Source organism: Bufo bufo, chromosome 2 (genome assembly GCF_905171765.1).
Source record: "Bufo bufo chromosome 2, aBufBuf1.1, whole genome shotgun sequence".
In the NCBI taxonomy this organism is placed as follows: Eukaryota; Metazoa; Chordata; class Amphibia; order Anura; family Bufonidae; genus Bufo; species Bufo bufo.
The window spans coordinates 410460776-410481451 of NC_053390.1; the positions used below are offsets into that span (position 1 = coordinate 410460776).

The 20676-nt window shown below is 39.8% G+C and overlaps 1 protein-coding gene across 1 annotated transcript in view; it reads left to right on the forward strand.

Moving 5' to 3' along the window:
- The first annotated feature begins 2859 nt into the window (after positions 1-2859).
- Positions 2860-20676, forward strand: part of IGFBPL1 (insulin like growth factor binding protein like 1) — a 51312-nt gene continuing 33495 nt past the window's right edge. The window contains exon 1 of the mRNA XM_040420344.1: positions 2860-3357. Within this exon, the coding sequence (XP_040276278.1) occupies positions 2919-3357 (439 nt within the window). The 5' untranslated portion in view covers positions 2860-2918. The remainder of the gene's footprint in view (positions 3358-20676) is intronic.

Here is a 20676-nt window from a genome sequence, read left to right on the forward strand (position 1 = left end):
AGCGGCAACTCTGGATCATATACTTATTTGATAATAAAGCAAATACTTTTTAGTTTTTTTATTCCTATATATATATATATATATATATATATATATTGCAGGATAGGATGTCGCACTAAGAAACCGGAACTGCCAAAATGAGGTGCTCCTGTCCTAACGAGAACACTCACTCGATAAATAGAAAAATGTGTATATATATGGATAGGGCACTCTCAGAAATCAAGGACCATGCAAAGATACTGGAAATATGTTTATTTATGCTAAAAATATGATCAACAATCAATAATAAAATAATAGCAGCATAATAGATAAAATACCTGCTTGGTTGGCAGTGAATAAATACCAGCAGAATAAAACAGTGAACGCAAGCAGTAAAAATAGCAGCAAAATACGATCGAAAGGGTAAGTAGCAGTAATATAATCGAATATGGACAATCCCAATAGTAATGACTCGATGATATAGAAATCGGGTAAGCTGCAAAAGTTCGAACTACAAGTAAATCGACCTGCAAAATAATCGGAAGTCAAAAGTGTCCACTACTAATGATCGATGAGAAAACTTCAAAGTTCTTTACTTAATTCCACCAAAAACAATCCGTCCTTAAACATTGATTATAGTTAATATCGTTGTGAAAACTTTCCTGAATAAAGCGACGTCCCTCTACTTAACAGCTTGCAAGCGATTATTTATTTACATTTAATCCAGCTTCTATCGAAACAAACTTTACCGAACCTTGGGATATTTTTGCTCCCTGCGTTGTGCCGGCGTTGTTGTAGCACTCTGGTATCAGGAGTTTCTTCTTAATGGAAACCACGCTGGCGGGCTGTTATTCAACACGTGGGCCAGTGATGTATCGGTCCCTCTATGTGTTAGCCATCAAATCGCGTAGGTAACTTTCGAAGATATTAAATCCCACTTTTTCCGGGTCGGTTGCAGTCGATAGTTGGTAAATGTATCTGGTCACAAATTGCGGTGGATGTGACACCAGACGCGTTTCGGGGTACTCGCATTTACCCCTTCCTCAGTGGTAGACATCCCCCCTTTGGCATTCCTCTTTAATAGTGATCACACTATTACGTAATTCATGGACTCGGTGGTTAATTGAAAAACGTCAGTTCCGGTTTGTAAGGTGTATGTATTTACTCAGATTGGTATAGGACACAAATGTCTGTTGTTGGTTCATATATATTGCCCAAAAAATAAGAGTGAAAATAGCAAATTTCGTGCTTTAGCAATTGCCTAGATGTATATAATTGCATACGTTTGTTCATAATGGATACATGTATCATCTGAAGAAAAAACGCACCTATGCATGTTGTGTTATTGTTGCGGCATGTGTGCGGTTTTTTCTTCTTTATGTCTAAATTGTAAAGACATTAGATATACTGCTGATTGGATTATCAGAATTATAGGGTATTCATGATACAATGTCAAACAGGAATATATTAATAACACTAATGTTGGATTATCTGACAGTCAATTAAATACATGTATATAATAATTATAGATTCAATAAGAAGTGCAAATAAAGAGTACGATAAAAACCGATAAAAAATTCAATAAAAAAGATTCTATTAAAAAATTCGGTATAGTTCGATGTAAAAAATCAATAAAAACAGTGTAGAGGGTGCAGAGGTTAAAGGTAAATAAATAATCGCTTGCAAGCTGTTAAGTAGCGGGACGCGGCTACCCATCCTGTTTCAGCGGGACGCCGCTTTATTCAGGAAAGTTTTCACAACGATATTAACTATAATCAATGTTTAAGGACGGATTGTTTTTGGTGGAATTAAGTAAAGAACTTTGAAGTTTTCTCATCGATCATTAGTAGTGGACACTTTTGACTTCCGATTATTTTGCAGGTCGATTTACTTGTAGTTCGAACTTTTGCAGCTTACCCGATTTCTATATCATCGAGTCATTACTATCGGGATTGTCCATATTCGATTATATTACTCCTACTTACCCATTCGATCGTATTTTGCTGCTATTTTTACTGCTTGCGTTCACTGTTTTATTCTGCTGGTATTTATTCACTGCCAACCAAGCAGGTGTTTTAGGAGTGGTGTATTTGAACACATCTATTATGCTGCTATTATTTTATTATTGATTGTTGATCATATTTTTAGCATAAATAAACATATTTCCTGTATCTTTGCATGGTCCTTGATTTCTGAGAGTGCCCTATCCATATATATACATATATATATATATATAGAAGAAAAAGTAAGGCAGCACCAACCTATAAACAATACTACGGGTGCAAGCTCAAAATTGCAAGCTTACCCATATATACACTTATTTATTTATTTTTTTTATACATTTCTGGTTTATCAATTCTATGAAACAAGCTTTACATTGTAATTGTCAGTTGTATCCTAGATTCTCAAATTTTTTTGTTCACATATTTTATTAGTATACTTTTTTGTATATTTGATAAGAATGATTTATATTGTTTGTGTTTAGACGGGTTTAACTGGTTAGTGTTTGATAACTGCTCCAAAGCAGAGCTCTGTTGTGGCTCCACAGCCTTTGTGAGCTCTATTGTCTGCCTCTACTGCTATTCAATGAAACCAGTCAGCTTGGAAGGGGCTTTCTTTCTCACGAGAAGCTTCTAGTGAAAGTGGTATTATAGCCACTTGGCTACAGAGCAAAGAAGATAACGGAACCCACAGGAGCCCTTCCTCGAACATCACTGTATCTAATTAGCTGGGTTTATCTGGACATAGTAGCTGAATGAGTGATGGAAAAAGCTGTCCTTTTCCAAACTTCTTTGGCACATTAGTGATCCAGGGGAGTGGCTTCTAAGCACCAGCTGTCCATGGTTTTACTGTCAGAGCCCATTAGCACTCACAGTTTGTTTGGGATAACAGGCACTTCCAGTCCCTGAGCATAAAGTCAGTAGTAAGGTACCAGAGACATGCAGCACCTCTTGTTTTTGCTGTCAATATCTTTATTTTTGTACCAGATCCATGACATAGGTGCAGATGGCTGTGGCCCTTGTGTCAGGGATGCCTGCAGATCTGTCACCTGTGCAGTTCCTGAGCTGCTCACCAAAGATGATTGTAACTGCTGTGACCGGTGCCTCAGCATAGAAGGAGAGGAATGTGGTGGACGAGATGAGACCAGAGCCCGGTGTGCTCCTGGCATGGTCTGCGTGAGTCGGTCCAGTTTTAGAAGTGGAACTTCCTCATTTTCTGATGGAACAGGATTTTGCTTGTGTGAAGAGGATGGTGCTGTATGTGGCTCTGATGGAAGGACCCATTCAAGTGTGTGCGCCCTACGTCTGCAGAGCTGGAAGACACAAAACCTAGGCAAAGGTTCTGTCCACAAGGTCCATGATGGCGAGTGCACATTTGGTAAGATTTTATGATTGTCAAAGCCAAGAATAGTCATTACTTGCATGCTGGTTTTTGTGTCGTTTTTATGAAAATGTTTTATCCAAAGCCAAGAGAAGATGCAAAAGAATGAAGTATTAAGGAAAGACTTCTCCCATGTAGAAACTGCTCCGAAAACTACACTTGTGAATCTAGCCTTGTCAGAACAAATGACACTACAAGTGACAAGTTAAACAAGGCTTATTTTGAAGAGCACAAAGCATGCTAAATCTTTATAATATGTTTTATTCTTCAATTTGGCCCCAAGTTCTCAACCACTAATCTGAGGGATCAGGTTAAAGGGGCTCCAAATGATGTTATACTGTATACTGTGTGTTCATAATCCAGCAGTATATAGCTAATCCATTTCTGACAGTTTTTTCTAATGGGAGCCTCGTCATATGTATCTATGCTGAACTGCCATATTTTAACTAAAAGTTTACTTGTAAGTTATATGGAGTAAGATACAAAGCAACTTTAGGTTAGCCTTGTTCTAGATTTTAGGTTTTTAGATTTTAACAAACTGTGAGCTGCTATATTCTGAAGATGAATTATCTTAAACGCTGACTTCATGTCAGTGTATTATAAAGAAGAATACCAGTCAGTATAGGGTGATGACAGACTATTGGGTGGCAAACAAAAGTTGAGGAGGAGCACCCATGAACCTTATCGACCACACCGGAATGCACCAGCCCAACCACGATAGTCCACAGATCAGCAATAAAAAAACGGTCACGACAGCATCTCCAGTTTCATCTTTATTCTTTGTACTTTAAAAGAATGTGTACACAAACAAGCCAAGTAGCAATGTTTCAAGATTGATAAAGGCTACCATGTAGCTGAAACATTGTAAAGTACAAAGAATAAAGATGAAACTGGAGATAGATGCTGCCTTGACCGTTTTTTGATTGCTAGACTATTGGGTGGTTCCCTGAACAGCTTCTAAGTAGTTGGTATGATATTTTCATAAGTCAAAGAGACATGCACAGAAACATGACTTGAAGTGATCGGATTAGGGGTTTCATTGATATTTCCTTAAAGGGCCTCTGTTAGCATGATTAACCCTATACCAAACATGAGCATATTGCTTATCATGGCTGATCATGCTGAGTAAAACAATATATTTATTTTCTATTACGGGTTAATGATATACATGAATTGTTATATTTATGTAAATTACCTAGTTGGAGCACCAGGGCGCTGGCCATAGCTGTAGAAGCACCGCTAGCACAACACTCCCTGTGCTCTCTGTACTCCCCTCTCCCTTTTGAGTAACAAACTAGACATCTCGTCTACACTATGTTCTTGTGGCAGTGCCCGGTGGCTCTTGCACAGTGAATCACAGGCTGTTTTCTGCACTTGGGAAGCTGCAGAAGATCTACTGTGTGTGCTCTGAGTCGCTCAGTGACTTGGTGCTTGTGCAGTGGATCTGATGAGCACTGCTTTCTGAGCCCATCAGATCCAATGCACTAGTGCCAATTCACTGTGCCTCAGGGCTGCTGTGTGAACACAGAGCTAGGCAAGGTGACTAGCCCTGTCACTGAAAGGGGAGTGTGGAGTACAGAGTGGCATTGTGCTAGTGGTGATTCTAGTGCCATGGGTCTAGTGTTCCAACTAGGTAATTTACATGAAGAGAAAAAATTATATTTCTCGGACATTATTAACCCTTTATAGAAAATAAAAATATTGCCTGGTTTAATAGGGTTGATCATGCTGACAGAGGCTCTTTAGATTCACATAATCATAGGGATAGTTCAGATAAAGTTTTTGTGTCTCCTTTACGCTTCTTGATACTTTTTCCTAAGGGTTCATGCAAATGGAGGACATGTGACTCCATTCTAAGAAGCCTCCATACACACTGTGGTGCCACGTGCGTGAAGCCAAATGTTGTATGAGGGACAATGCAATAATGCAATAATGTTGTAAATAAAGACAAAAGAGCAATAGTTAAAAAGAACCATCAGTATGCACCTCCATGCACTGGCATCAGAAATTGAGGGCAATTCCCACATCTTTAAGCACTGGACAATTTTGAATCCTGTATGCAAATGAAAAACTTATTATACTGATGTAGTTTTGAAAGTCAAAATCAGGAGTAAATCATAAAAGCAGAGAAAGTGTAAAGGACTGATAGGACTACTCTTTATTGAATTTACTCCTGATTTTGGCTTCCAAAAGTGCACAAGACACCTGACCACGTGGCCGTACCCTTAGCCTAGGTTCACATCTGCCCTTATAATTTTCACTTTTTAGCGCTTTCATAGGAAAAGGAGACTGAAAATGATAGAGAAATGGGTCTGTCATATAATGGACACCAGCCTCGCCCAACGGACCTCACTGGCTTAAAATGGAGTCTTGATAGGTTTCGGTCATGTATGTCATTTTACAAGAAGAAATACTACTTATATTATTTAAATATATCATTCTATGCTATTTTTCCTCCATTTATGATGGGAGATTTGATAGAGGCACCTAATGAAGCCCCCAAAGCAGCTGTAAACCTACCCAAGTGCATGAGCAAAGTGTTAGGTGTGATGGCACCTTGACAATGGTCCTCTCAGGAGAAAATAAATGTCCATGGGTTAAAGCTCTGAACAGAGCTAAAGAGTTACAACTCTGTGTAAGGAGGAGCATAATTATTGCAGTGTGCACCTCCGTGACAAGTTCTCTTTAAAAGAGTTGTCCGGGTTCAGAGCTGAACCTGGACATACCGTATTTTTCGCCCTATAAGACGCACCAGCCCATAAGACGCACCTAGGTTTTTGAGGAGGAAAATGAGGAAAAAAATATTTTGAACCAAAAGGTGTTCTTTTGGTGGGCTTTGGACTAATAGTAGCCTGTGAATGACACTATTATGGGGGATCTGTGGATGACACTGTTATGGGGAATCTTTGGATGACACTGTTATGGGGGATTTGTGGATGACGCACTGTTATGGTGGTCTGTGGATGACACTATTATGGGGGTTCTGTCGCTGACACTGTTATGGGGGTCTGTGGATGGCACTGTTACGGGCGTCTGTGGATGGCACTGTTATAGGGGCATCTGTGAATGGCATGACACTGCTATGGGGGGGATCTGTGGATGACAGATAAATAGCATCTTATGCTATGTGTCATCCACAGATCCCCCCATAACAGTGTCCCCAATACAGGGAGTGGGGGCTGGCATCTACACTAGTTTTGTAATGGCAGCGGGGCCCAGTGCAGTCATTGTATTCTATTGCACTGGGCCCCGCTCACTGTACTAATCGTATCTAACTGCAGGCAATGTTTAACTATAGAATATCTTCAATCCAGCAGCCTGTACTTACGTCCATAGCAGGTAACAGGCAGGAGACTGGGCGGGTGGGCGGGCACTGGCAGCGTTACTCACTACGTCACGTGTCCGCGCCGCCTGCTTCATTCATAAAGTGGGCGGAGCAGGTGCGTGACGTAGTGAGTTGCGCTGCCAGTGCCTGCCCGCCCGCCCAGCCCCCTGCCTGCTACGGACGTAAGTACAGGCTGCTGGATTAAAGATATTCTATAGTTAAACATTGCCTGCAGTTAGATACGATTAGTACAGTGAGCGGGCCCCAGTGCAATAGAATACAATGACTTCTACGGGCCCCGCTGCCATTACAAAGCTAGATGCCGGCCCCCAGCCCCTCCTCGCTGATACACCCCTGACCGCGCTGTGCAGCATGCAGTCGGCGGTGTATCAGTGTAAACGACAGCATTCTCTTCATAAGACGCACTGCCTTTCCTCCCACTTTTGAGGGGGAAAAGTGAATCTTATAGGGCGAAAAATACGGTACCCAGAATTTCACCCAGGCATCCCCCATGACAAGAGCATCAGAGCATTTCACGTTCCGATGCTCTCCTTTGCCCTGCACTGAATCACGTAGGGAAAAGGCATTTTCGGGAGATCCGGTGATGAACTGGGCTCTCCTTAGGGCTGCCAGGCAGAGGCTTCCGTCTAGCAGTGAGCCCGGTGATGTCACCGACACTGATGGGCGGGCTTTAGTGCTGCCCTAGCCTGTAAAACAGCTAGGGCAGCGCTAAAGCCGGCCCCTCAGAGTCAGTGACGTCACCAAATACACTGCTAGATGGAAGCCTCCACCCGGCAGTGTGTTATTGTAAATAAAAAAGCCCTTGCCCTGCGCGATCCAGCGCAGGGCAAGGGAGCGCATCAGAGCATGACATGCTCTGATGCTAACATCAGAGGGGCTGCCTGGGTGAAAATATGGGTATGTCCGGGTTCAGATTTGAATCCGAACAACCCCTTTAATTCTCCTATAATGCATTTCAATTTTAATGACTGTACATTACATTGTGGATGTATGTGAATGATAATTTTTTTTATACATCTTTAATCTTCTATTCTTTATATACATAAAGGAAAGAGTATACTGTTAGTACTCGCAGTATAAAAAGGTCCAAGCACAATGATGTTCCATAAATTATTAGAGGTAAATTATGAGGAAGAATTACATTTTACTGGATGTGACACATTATCTTTTTAAGTGTTTTTTAGGCTAGCATTGGTTCATGGTTTCTGTTCTTAAAGGACCCATGCCCGATATGGTCCTCTACATCAGTTCTTTTCATACATGTACCTTTCTTTCAAGATGTAATTGGGATTACTGTATATATAGCATTGTGTTCTCCTGACCATTTCCACTTTTGTTGCAGCAGTTGAGGCTTCGTATTTGAGGAAAAGAAAACTAGAGCACATATTAATAAATGTGAACCATGAGTATATTTCCCTCTGTGTGTGTGCTTTGTATGGTACATAGAACGATTCACAGTGGCTCTCCCATAGATAAATGGTGGATCATGCCCTCAGTTTTCAGATGGCATACTTGTAGAAACTAGAACTGGTTTGTAGTATGCATGATGGACGTTTACCGGCCTACAGAATTGCCAATTTAGATTTTGTGCCACCCACAGTGCTCCCTTCTTCCGTAGTTTATCTAAAAGCTGGTTGACATATAAAGTATAGTCTGACACCATCTTGCCACTGAGAGCCGTGCAATATAATGACAGCTGAATGCATGACGAGGACACTGCCGGGAGAAGCTGCTTTTGTCATCACTTGCAGCACAATAACCCTTCAATACATGAGGAATGCATTGTAGTCTAGGTCCTTTGTTAGTGACTGTATGTCTGGGATACAGTCTAATGAGTGTCAGTCTTCCTATATACAAGCCTAGTGGGCTTTTTTTTCTATAGTTTTGCAGGTTTACATTTTTTAGACCCTAAGACCAAACACATGTTACCTTTCTTTCAGATTTTTGACTTTATACTAGCATCATGCAGATTTTAGATTTATTTTCATGTCTAAATGTAATCAGTAACAAAGACGTGCTTATGTAGGCTAATATAATGAGTGTACTAATTTTATAAGCACCCCTTGGGAGATGCGGTCAAAACAAATTGAACGTGGGGTTATGTAACATGCCATCTGCCAACGTATTAATGGCTGCAGAAACAATGACCTTCTCCCCTGGCCCTCCTATCTGATTTAAGGTTTTTGATTGACTGCAAATCCCCGGGGAAGAGAGTGAATAGTGCACGTGCTACATGTTTGTTGCTTCTGTTTATGCTATTTTGGGTTCAAAACTGTTAGAAGAGCACTCTTTGACTTTGCTACTAAGGTAAAATACTCTTGATCTTCCGCTCCATAATTACAGGGCATACATTCTGCACCATATACCGACCGTGTGAATGTGTTCATCGATCATCTCTCCGGACAGGTCTGTTGCGGATTTTTTTGCAGTGAAAAATCCACAGCTCATTCTCAATGCGGCTCAATTCCACAGCAGCAAAATCCACACCAAATACGGAATTCATGGTGTAATTACTGTGGATTTTCTACTGATTCCACCTACTGCATTGCAAATGATGAAATTTATGGCAGACATCAATGTCCGGATTTCAATGTTGATATTTTCCACAAATGTGTAGATAAAATTTTGTAAAATATTATACACTTTGCTGCTACTATTACACGTTGTGGATTTTCCACATGTAAATCCATGACAGAAAATATGCAACTTAGATGCCAAGTGAATATACTGGGTCTCCATATTGCAGTGATGTGCCATGTGGCCAAGTACTGCGTGGGAAAAATGCAACTTTTGCATTAAGTACAGATAACAATTACAGTAAACAGCTAGGGTATGCCACATGACACACTACCATCCCATAGCTGCAACGTGGAAACCCACAAATCAGTGGAATGCACTAAGGGCTCATGCTCATGACTGTCTTTTTCTTCAGTATGCTATCCATTTTTTCATGGATAGCACACTCACACATTCATTTCTAATGATGTGCCATATTCGATTTCGCGATATTTTGCGAATATTCGATTGAATATTGAAAATTGAATATTCGTCATTATTCTATTTATCGCGAATAATATGCGATTTAATTATTCGCGTATTGCGAATTTTCTTTTAACTGTATAAGGCAACTTTCCTATGGCTGTGGCTAGGCTAATATGTGTATTTTACGAATATTCTATATATTGCTATAACTTTGTTTTTTAGAATATTCGTAATATTCTAAAAAACAAAGTTATAGCAATATAGAGAATATTCGTAAAATACACATATACACTGTACTTTAGCTAATATAGTGCTATAATCTTTTTTTTTTTTGTAAAAATTTTTTTGCCTCTTCTGAACCTCAGTTTTGGAAAAAAATTTACACTATTAAAAAAAAATACTATAGCACTATATTAGCTAAATTGCAGTCTATATGTGTATTTTACGAATATTCGCTATATTGCTATAACTTCGTCTTTTAGAGTATTCGTAATATTCTAAAAGACAAAGTTATAGCAATATAGCGAATATATTCGTTATTTAGAATATCAGTCTTTATTTTTTCCAATGTGTACTGTTATTCCACTTTGGCATACTGCTCCCCCGACAAGCGTCCCCGTCACTATGGGAACGCTTGTGGGTTAGAATATACAATCGGATCTGAGTTTTCACGATCTCAGGGAAAACTCTGATCCGATGGTATTTTCTAACCCATGGTGACGGGGACGCTTGTCGGGGAGGAGTATGCGAACAACTGTACAGATAGGAAAAATTAATGCGAAAATTCTAAATAATGAATATATTTACTATATTGCTATATATTTGTTTTTTAAAATATTGGTCATTTTATTTTCCATATGAAAACATGATTCCTCCCTGCTTAAGTTGCTTGTGGGCCAATGACTTATTGACCCACAAGAAAGAAGCAGTCAGGAATCATGTTTTCAGATGTAAAAAAATGACGAATATTCGATATAACAAATATATAGCACTATATTCATATTTGCGAATTTACGAAGTTGCGATATTCGCGATTAATAGTCGCTATTCGAATATTCGAGTTCAACACTATTCATTTCTATAGAACATCCATGCATCAGTTTTTTGTTTTTTTTTGTATCTGTGTGCCCGATCTGCAAATCTCTGCGTACTGTAGGTTCTATTCTTGCACATATTTGTAAATGAGTGTAGTCCTTTCTATTGAGGGGAATGCAAAAAATATGGAATGCACATACAAGCTATCTGTATTTTGTGGATCTGTTTTTTGCAGACTCAAATACGGTTACAGCTTAATTCCCTTTTTCAAGCCCAGTAAAAAACAATTTCAATAAATGATCAGATTCAATAATTTTTTGGAATATGTATCCCTGGCTTTACATAGGGAGTCATTAATTAATTTGAAATGCACCTAAATTAGGCGTATTTCAGGCGCCGCAATCTACAACTTCTCCCCTCTTACACCAGGTCTAAAAAAGTGGGCATGGCATGGGCAGGCGTAGAAAAAGGTCTAAATGTAAGACAGCAAGGAATTTGTCTTACATTTAGAACTGGTGGAGAATCCGCCGAAGTTATGAAGAGGCCGGCGCCTCTACATAACTTCGGCAGAACCACCTCCAGCTTAAGGCTTTATTAAGACCTGCATCTAAATCGCCTGTCTTAATAAATGTGCCCCATTGTCTTTAATTTGCTAGTTCATTTAGAAGTGTAAGTTTATAGTAGCCATTTCTGTTGGAAGTGTAAATGTTCCTTAAAGGGGGTTTTCCCACAAATAATATTATGTTTAGTCAAGTAATTCTTATTTCTGAACATGCTTTGTATTTATTTCTTCTGTGACAAGGTATTAGCTGTATACATTTCTTATATCTCTACCTAGTTTCAGTGTGTACACCTTATGACATGTTCAGACGTGGACACGCATCTGCCCTTTCTCACATCTTCAGCAGTGTGAAGGAATCCCTAATGGTGAACAGGCTGTCCCATAATCTGTGGTGTCTTCTTTGCTGACCAGAGGAAGAGAATGCCATAATAAATGCTCAGCATTTCCTCTGACAAGCAGAGAAGAAGCCAATGTGGCATTCTTCTCCTCTGTCAAGCAGAGAAGAGGCTGCAAAACACGGGACCTCAGGGATCCCTCCGCACTGCCCAAGAGGAAAAGACAAAGCAGAAAAGTGGAGTATGTCCATCTCAGAACGCTGTGAAAGGTGGACACCATATATAGGGACCACTAAAATACTAGGAGGTGTTATAATAAATTTATCAATTGAATGTCTTGTCACAGAAAATAAAAGTTGTTAGTGATTGTCAATGCAAAATGTGTTAAATTAGGTGCATTTATTTGATTAAGAATAATTTTATTTGTGGGATAATGTTAGAGTCACTGTACTTTTACACAATTTCATTTTATTTAATAGAGAATGGTGTAACAAATTTCTAAATCACTTTATTAAAAAAAATATGCCTCCATCCACCTGAAAAAATCTGTAAAGTCATGGCCACTAGGGGTATCACGTCCACCTAATTTGCAGTCCACTGCCTGTTGTCAGGCAAGATCCGTTCCTAGTAACAGAGACTAAGTGGATGGCTCAAAGGAAATGGGAGCATGTCAGAGTTAGCTGAGATCCAGAGCCTGATACAAAAAAAACAACAGCTTCTACACTGCTTTTGAAGATTATAGGAGCCTCATGTGCACCTGTAAGTATGATTTCCCCTTCCATATCTGTTATGTGAGCTTCAGAGCTGAAAACAAACACAGTGGGACATAAGGTAAAGGATGTCACAGCAATACAGTACTGGCAGATTTCACAGAAGGGATATGTCCCCTGCTTCTGAGTGAAATGCATGTAGCTGTGCAACAGAAAAAAAAACATGTTTATTCACAGTTATGAATCTACAATGAGGCAGAGCTATTATGCAAACTTTTTTTTTAGAAAACTCAGGTACGCTTTAAGCTGTCAACTTGGCAAAAGTTGTCTTGTACAGAAGACTGGCTATAAATGGTCTAGAGTTGTATTGTCATGTACAATACCACACAACAACAGATCCTCCATATTTAAAGTACTGCAGTATTGCAGTTTTCCCTTTTGCTGCAACCCTGGGGACATGTGAACACAGCCAAAGGAATGGTAATTAATGGTATTTACCTACCACTGACATTCTTTTTAAGGGTAAGGCCAAATCGGATGGCCAACACATGGTGTGGATGCAGCCATAATGCAGCCATAAACCACATGTCCACGCGAGGAGCAGCACTTTGGTAGTATTAAAAAGTGCTTAGAAGATGCCTGCTTATCATTCATGGCCACACGGTTCTGATAAAAATGTTTTGGCTTCGATGGTAAGCAAGCAACTGGCTTTTCAGCAGCATCATGACTGCGTTTCCACTGTACACTGGCTGCCTCATCTGGGGACCAGCTAGCCATCTATTGTATGGTTGTTACTGCTGGAATAATGATCAAGCCATTGCTGTTTTATTGGTAGAGTTAAGAATACTTTTAGTTTTTATTGATCATTGATTTTGAAGCTGAAGGTGATTGATATGAGTCTTGTCTATATATTTTTGATGATTACTAAACATCAAATTATAACATAAGTTACTAATTTAGATAAGTGTCTTGGTATTTATTATGCAGTACATGATGTGGCGGCAGAAATTTCTGCAAATGAAAATATGCTCTGATGGGGTTGTTTCTGTCTGAATGGCATTGTTAATGATGGTATTCTGGGTGGCCCTATTTATTATAGGCTTTATGGCTGGCAATGTTATGGGGGAATGCCGTCATAGTGGCATTGCCTTCCTTCCCGACAATCTGCTGCTCACTGGTGGAGGAGACCGCTGCATTTTCAGTGATCACCTCCAGAGTATGGGGAGGAGTGATCGCTAATGCCATCATTCTTCCCCATACTGACTTGTTCTTTGTCGACAGCAGATCGTGTTTACACAGCACAATCTGCTGCCGGCAAACAATGATTTTTGTGTACGCACAAATGATCGGATTATCCGATGAACGAGCGTTTCACTTGTTCATTGGGTAATCGCCAGTACATTTACACAGCCAGATTATTGCTAATGAGTGTTCCTATGAATGCTCGTTAGCGACTATCTTTAAGATTCTCAGGCCGTGTAAAGGCCCCATTTCAGAAATATATTAGAGCTCTCATCTTGACACAAACTAGCCCAGTGTATTATCACCGTGATGCAAAAAGAAGGCCTGATCAGGGTCTCTGTATCAATTGAGCCCTTTGGTAGAAAACCAGAAAACCAGTATTGATGACATCTTATGTTAATAGCATAAAGAATAATGTATATCTGTGTGAAGGGCACTAGTGAATGGTAATATTCTTCTTCCGGTGCTGTACATTTTTGTGTGGTCTTCTTATGATGAAATAATCCAAACATTTCATGGCTTACATAAACATATTGGACGCACACTTAAAATAGTTTTTACGCAATGGAGCACTCTGGCTTAAACAGGATGTAGCAACAGCTTGTACTCTTTATGTAGATGATGTGATATGTTTTTAATGAAGAAAAACCCATCTCCAGTGTATATATGAATGTATGTGAACCCAGGAACATATGGAGGCCCAATATCAATCATTTGTGGGATATCACTTGTCCTGCTATATTGTAGAGAATCACACGAGCAAATCCACGCTTGAATATTATAGTTTTTTTCAGTCAACAGCTGTTCTGGTCCCAATGGCATTTCTCTATGTTAGGGTCGATTCCCACGTCCGTGTGTGTTTTGCGGATCCACGGATCCGGGGATACGCAAAACACGGACATCGGCGATGTGCGTTCCGCATTTTGCGGACCGCACATCACTTAATAGAAAATGCCTATTCTTGTCCGCAATTGCGGACAAGAATAGGACATGTTCTATTTTTTTCGGGATCGGAATTGCGGATCCGCAATTCCGGATCCGGGCAGCACATTGTGCTGCCCCATAGAAATAAATGGGTCAGCAATTCCGTTCTGCAAAATGCAGAACGAAATTGCGGACGTGTGAATGGACCCTTATTTTGTTTGGTAATTTCTAAATGATGTCATTCTGTGATTTCAGTGGTTTCAGTTAGCCTCCATTACATCGGGTTTCCATTGTATTCTACCCAGTAAAAAAAAGTCTGTTAAAAAGTCTGGTAAAAATAGCTATTTTGATCTTTTAACAATGGATATCTTTTTGATATTTTTTCTTCATACAGATCATGGTACCTCATTTATGCTTTCCATTCGCATACACTAAGAAAAGGAACCATATATAAAATATGCAATTTTTCATATTGATATCAGAATGGTGTGGTCACCTAAAAACAACATGGACGATAAAAATAATCAGTAAAGAATATTAGCAGCAGAAATTCTCAGTTTATTTTATCCTGTTCTCTAACATATAACTATGGAAAAAATATGTGGCCATGTAAAAAAGTTAAAATGGTAAAGAACTCAGTAAAGAAATAAAGATCTGAACTAAAATCAGAATCAGAAACTTGAGAATTCTGGCAGTTTTCGGCAGTGGGATTCACACCACTCAAGTATTTGTCCTACTGTAAGAAATAGAATCATATAGATCAGGGATGCCCAACCTGCGGCCCTCCAGGTGTTGCAAAACTACAACTCCCAGCATACCCAGACAGCCTACATATGTCAGGGCATGTTGGGAGTTGTAGTTTTTCAACAGCTGGATGGCCGCAGGTTGGGCATCCCTGATCTATATGAAGGAGCTTACTGAAATAAGGCCCCATTTACACAACCATATTTTTGGTCTGCATCTGATTCGCATTTTTTGCTGATTGGATGTGGACCCATATATTTGAATGGAGCTGCAAAAATGCGGACAGCACACTGTGTGCTGTCCGTATCCGTATATCCGTTCTGCAGTCTGCAGATAGAACATGTCCTATTCTTGTCCTTTTTGCATACAAGAATAGCCATTGTTACAATGGGTCCGCAAAAAAACGGATGTTTTGAGGACCACAAAATACATATAGTCGTGTGTATGCACCCTTAGACTGAGCTGTCATACCAAGCACAACCACAAGTATATGTCTAGTACACAAGAGGAAGCAGTACTGCCTGGTGCACAGTGGGTCCTTCATTTAGCTAACATGGGCGGTGAGGGGGCTGGGAGCTGAACCCCCAACGATCAAATGGCCTATCCCTATCACTTGATTTCTCTATACCCTTTCCCTCAGATTGTTTGCCCTCACTGACATGGCCCACTTTCCTTCTGTACCAATCTGCCACTCGGTAACCTGATGCTTTTTAATAATGTTATGTATTTAAATAGAAAAAGGGAAAATGAGTGGGCATGCACAAATCAGAAAAAGAGTACAAGACCAATGGGCAAAAAGGTACACTGAACATGTAAAGACTAAAACAAGACCATGGAAGCAGGTACCCACCCAAGATTGTACAAAATAAGTTTTTTATTGTAGCCAAAATACACACATTAAAGTCCTGTATACTGCGGTTGGGTACAAAATAAGCACCATAAGCGAAGTGGAAGCAATCCCCTCAGTGATATAAATGGCCCTGACCATGAACACAATCATGAAGTGTAACAACTGAAAGTAGAAGAACAAAGTGTTAGAAAAGATGCACCATACATTTGGTGCACCACACATTCGATAAATTGTACACAAATTATGGGGGTCCATACTCCTGCAAATCTGCAAATTCCCCTAATGATAAATGTCTCTCAGTATCCCTCGCATTTCAGTCCATCCCCCCATCTTTATTCCCTTCTTATGATGTACATTGCGACGGTAGCGGTGGGCACTGATGGGGGAATTTTTCATAAGGGTGATATTTGAGATCACTTCTGCAGTAGTCTGTGGTGGAGTACTTTGCACCAAATTTATCAAATATTTCATGGTGGTTGTTAAAGTTGGTGCAAGTTTAAACCTAACACTTTGAGGGACATTTACCAAGACTGGTGCTCCCTGCCCTGGACTAAGACGGGTCTAATTTATTTAGAGACAGATGCCTCTTAACAAATTAGTCCCATCTCTGGCAGTCCATGCTCCAGAAACTGAAGTCTACGCCAGCTAGGGACTAGCATAGACTTCAGCTTCAATTTGCCAGTTTCTGGCATAAGTTATAGTTGATCTGGTGGGCTGTGTGAAGCCATGCCCCTCTGACTAAGCCCCTCCCCTTTTAGAAAAGTGGTGAGAAGCTTAAAAAGTTGCAAATTATGGCGCAACTATAGCATGCTCCATAATTTGCTACTTTTTTACACCACAACACTTTAGTAAATGTCTCCTCTTTGTCTAGAAATGCTACCCCAATTTTCCTACACCACCCCCTTTAAGATTTTTTTTTTTACTTTTTAAAACATCCCAGTGATAAATTTGGAGTAAAACTCATTAACATAGCTAACCACGCCTAATTTACCACCCACTTTTCAAAACTGGAGTGAGTGGTGAAAGAATGAAAAAAAGTCATTTTTGCGCAAGGACCCAAAACGTTGCAATGTCCCTTTTTGTGACTTTTTAATGCCAGAATTTTGGAGTGCAGGGCCTGATAAATTCCTGTCTAAATCTTTAGGCTAAGTTCTGTTTACATAGCTGACAAAATATTACTAAAAAGTTATTTATTAATGAATAATATGCTCGCCTAGGGATTTCATGGGTTCAAAATGTATGTATGAGTAGTGTGCCATAACAAATCCTACAAAGACCGTTCTATTATAAAACATAATTCAAAAATTCTAAGCTAAATGCACTATAGAAGTATTTAATTTTGTGTCCTTTGCATATGTATTTGGCAGGTTCATTGGGTTCTGCCTGCCTGACAGGATGTGTGATTTGATTAACCTCTGCACACAGGGAATGGGCCCTCTTGTAATGTTCTCCTCAGAGAGGTTCAGTGCTACTGATCCTGTCTGTTAATAGACAAAGCTTGTGCCTTCATATTGCATTACCCCTGTTGAATATTTATTTCCTGCCATCCGCACCAAGGGTTTTCATAGTCATTTTATTCCTAAAGCTCACACAGATCAGGAGGGATTAAAAAAAGCTGTGGTCTGATCGGTGGCCTGTGCTTCATTGAGGTCTATTATTCAAAGGCTGATCCACTGCTGAATAGAAAGTGTCAGGGTCTTTGAAGTGCAATTCAACCTGTCAGTGCTCAACACAACAGTTTGCAAATACACTGCTTATACTTTGCACCTGGGTCTTGTTTCATTTGTCCTTTGTCCCTTTTTTTTTTTTTTTTTTAATATTTCAAAGAATGACCATGAGCAAAATGGCAATTTAGACAAACATGTAAAATACTCATAAATAATGGTTCACCTTCATCATTAAAGTGGTTTCCAGTTTGGATTAACATCCTTTAAAATGATCATTTATAAAGGTAGCTGTAATTTTGTAATGTATTTATTTTACCATTATTGATCCTATCTTCCGTTCTGGGCTGTGGTCACATGACCATGTCCATGTAACTCCTTCTTATTTCCTGTGATAATTATGGGGGTGTCAAAGCAGCAACAGGGACAGTGATAGGGGAGTAACTATGTAAATAGCTGGGTGGGAGGAGCTATAAACTAGCTGGGCGGTGTTAGAGGCGGTGCTGGAGCTGTGATAGAGAAAGGAGAAGTGCATCATGGGTTTGGTTGGACGCAGCAACAGGAAGTGCTATATACAGAATGGAAACAAACCTGAGTAATCTATTTACCTGGTTAATACGGGTCAAATTGAAAAAGAAAACATTACTATTATAATCCTGGAAAACCCTTTAAGTTCTACATTGGTTTTTGGGAATAGCCCTTTTTCCTGTGAATGAGGACTTCTTCTCCCACTTCTTAACAAATTCAATAGAGCGTAAACGGGCTGCTGGCAGTACTGATTTCTATGCCCCCGACAAACAATTTTGGTTTTAATATAGGACTCTGTACTGTCTGGATCTCTCCCTATGAGAAGATGTGGTTTCAGTATACCCCTTTAAAAGGAATCTGTTACCACCCTGTTGGACTATTATCACTTATAATGTATGAGTAGTACAGCAGATAAGGAGTGGATTTTAAAACTGTGTTGACATACACTGTCGGGACTGTGCATGCGTACAGGAGTCCTCTCTGTTATGTTAGCACAGCAGTCCAGACTGTATTTCAGCAAAGCTTCAAATTCTGACAGTGGGGGAACGAGGGGCAGTAGGAAAGTAAAAAATGTATTCCTGAAGATAACAGTCCAAAATTGTGGTGACAGATTCCCTTTAAGCTTGTGCTTCATTCAACTCTATGAGAGATATGGGAACAGCCACTTTTTATGGAGCTGCAGTGCACATGCTTGACCAATGCATATGGTTCCTCACTGTGGACATGCTGGTGAGTAGGAATAGGGTACGGAGGTCCCTTGCACTATAAATTTCATGGGGGACTCAACAATCGTAAGTTTATCCCCAATTTTGTGGATAAATGTTATTAGTGAGTAAACCCCTTGAGCTGAAAATTGAGGGCTCATGCCCACAAACGTAAGGGCTCCGTGCCCGTGCTGTGGACACCAAATAGCGCTCCATAATGCACGGGCACTGGCCGTGTACACTCCATGCTGCAGATGCAGACCCATTGACTTGAATGACTCCTTGATTTGCAAAATACGGCTAAAGATAGGACATGTTTTATCTTTTGCGGAGCGGAGGCATTGATCGGAAGCCCACAGAAACACTATGAAGCGCTGCTGTGGGTTCTCAGGTCCTTGCCTCCACACTGCAAAAGATAAGACATCCTATCTTTTGCGGTATCTTGCAGATCGTGAACCCATTCAAGTCAATGGGTCTGCATCCGCAGCAAGTAGTGCACACAGCCAGTGCCCATGAATTGCTGACCGCAATCTGCTGTCAGCAGCACAGGCACAGAGCTCTTACGCTTGTGGGCATGAGACCTAAGAGGTACATAACAGATTCATTAAGTGCCCTAATGCATATGCCATTCTCTATTGTTATGCTGTGTTAGCATACAAGTGAGAAGGGTGCTGGTGGCATTACCCTGTGTCCTGGAATTGAGGGTTTGGTGGCATGAACAAGTTTTAGGAAAGAGGTCCTGTTTTGATTTTTTCTATGGGGCTTCCTCTTATCTATCTAATGTTTTGACAAGTGTTTGCACTTTATATTGTAGGTACATGATACAGTACATTCCAAACTTGTTCTAGCTATATAATGAAGATAGAATCCAAGACTACTGGTATAAGAGCAAACTCTGGAGTTATAATGCAGATCGTTCTCTGGTAGCTAGTGAGAAAACCAGCACCACCATTTCAGGGAAAACTGATTCGTTACCACTAAGCACAAGGAAATTTAGCTTCGCATTGAAATTTGGTTTGAGGTCAATTTGTTTGACTTTGAATCGCTCAACACTAATTATTATACATTTTCAGACAGTAGTAAAGTAAATGCTGCAATCCTAGTATTTATTACTAAAGGGTAAAAATCAATATAGGAATATGCAATGTGTTTAGACCAGAAGATTTGCATCAGTGAAACCAATCATTTTACAGTATAGACATAAAAGAAATAAAATATAATCTTCAACCTGATAATTTGGTCAGTTAGAGCTGTCTCTGCATTCATTATTATGGCAGCTCGTATCCAATATATAGGGTGTTTTTGTACTTTATTTGGATTTATGTTTCTGTTGGACTCCACTGATCACCTTTACAGTGATTTTGAGACTGTTTAATGAGTTTGATACCAGGTCTGACAAGGACTAAAAGATGAGGGTCCTACAAGTCTATTCCTCTGCCCTATGCTATGTCATTATCACATCTAGAATGTCATTTCTATTAAAAGGTATGGCAGCTTCCTGATCTTTATTTCAGGAACACAGTCATGCCAAATTAATTTAGACATTTAACTGAGAGGTAAAGGGCATCGATATTGAATGTCACCCTTTCAGTTACCAGTCATAAGAGTACAAGGTTTATAAAGACATATGGGGACATTAATGATAAAATGAGACGTAGATTGAGGTGGCACTGCGGCTTTTCAAATTATC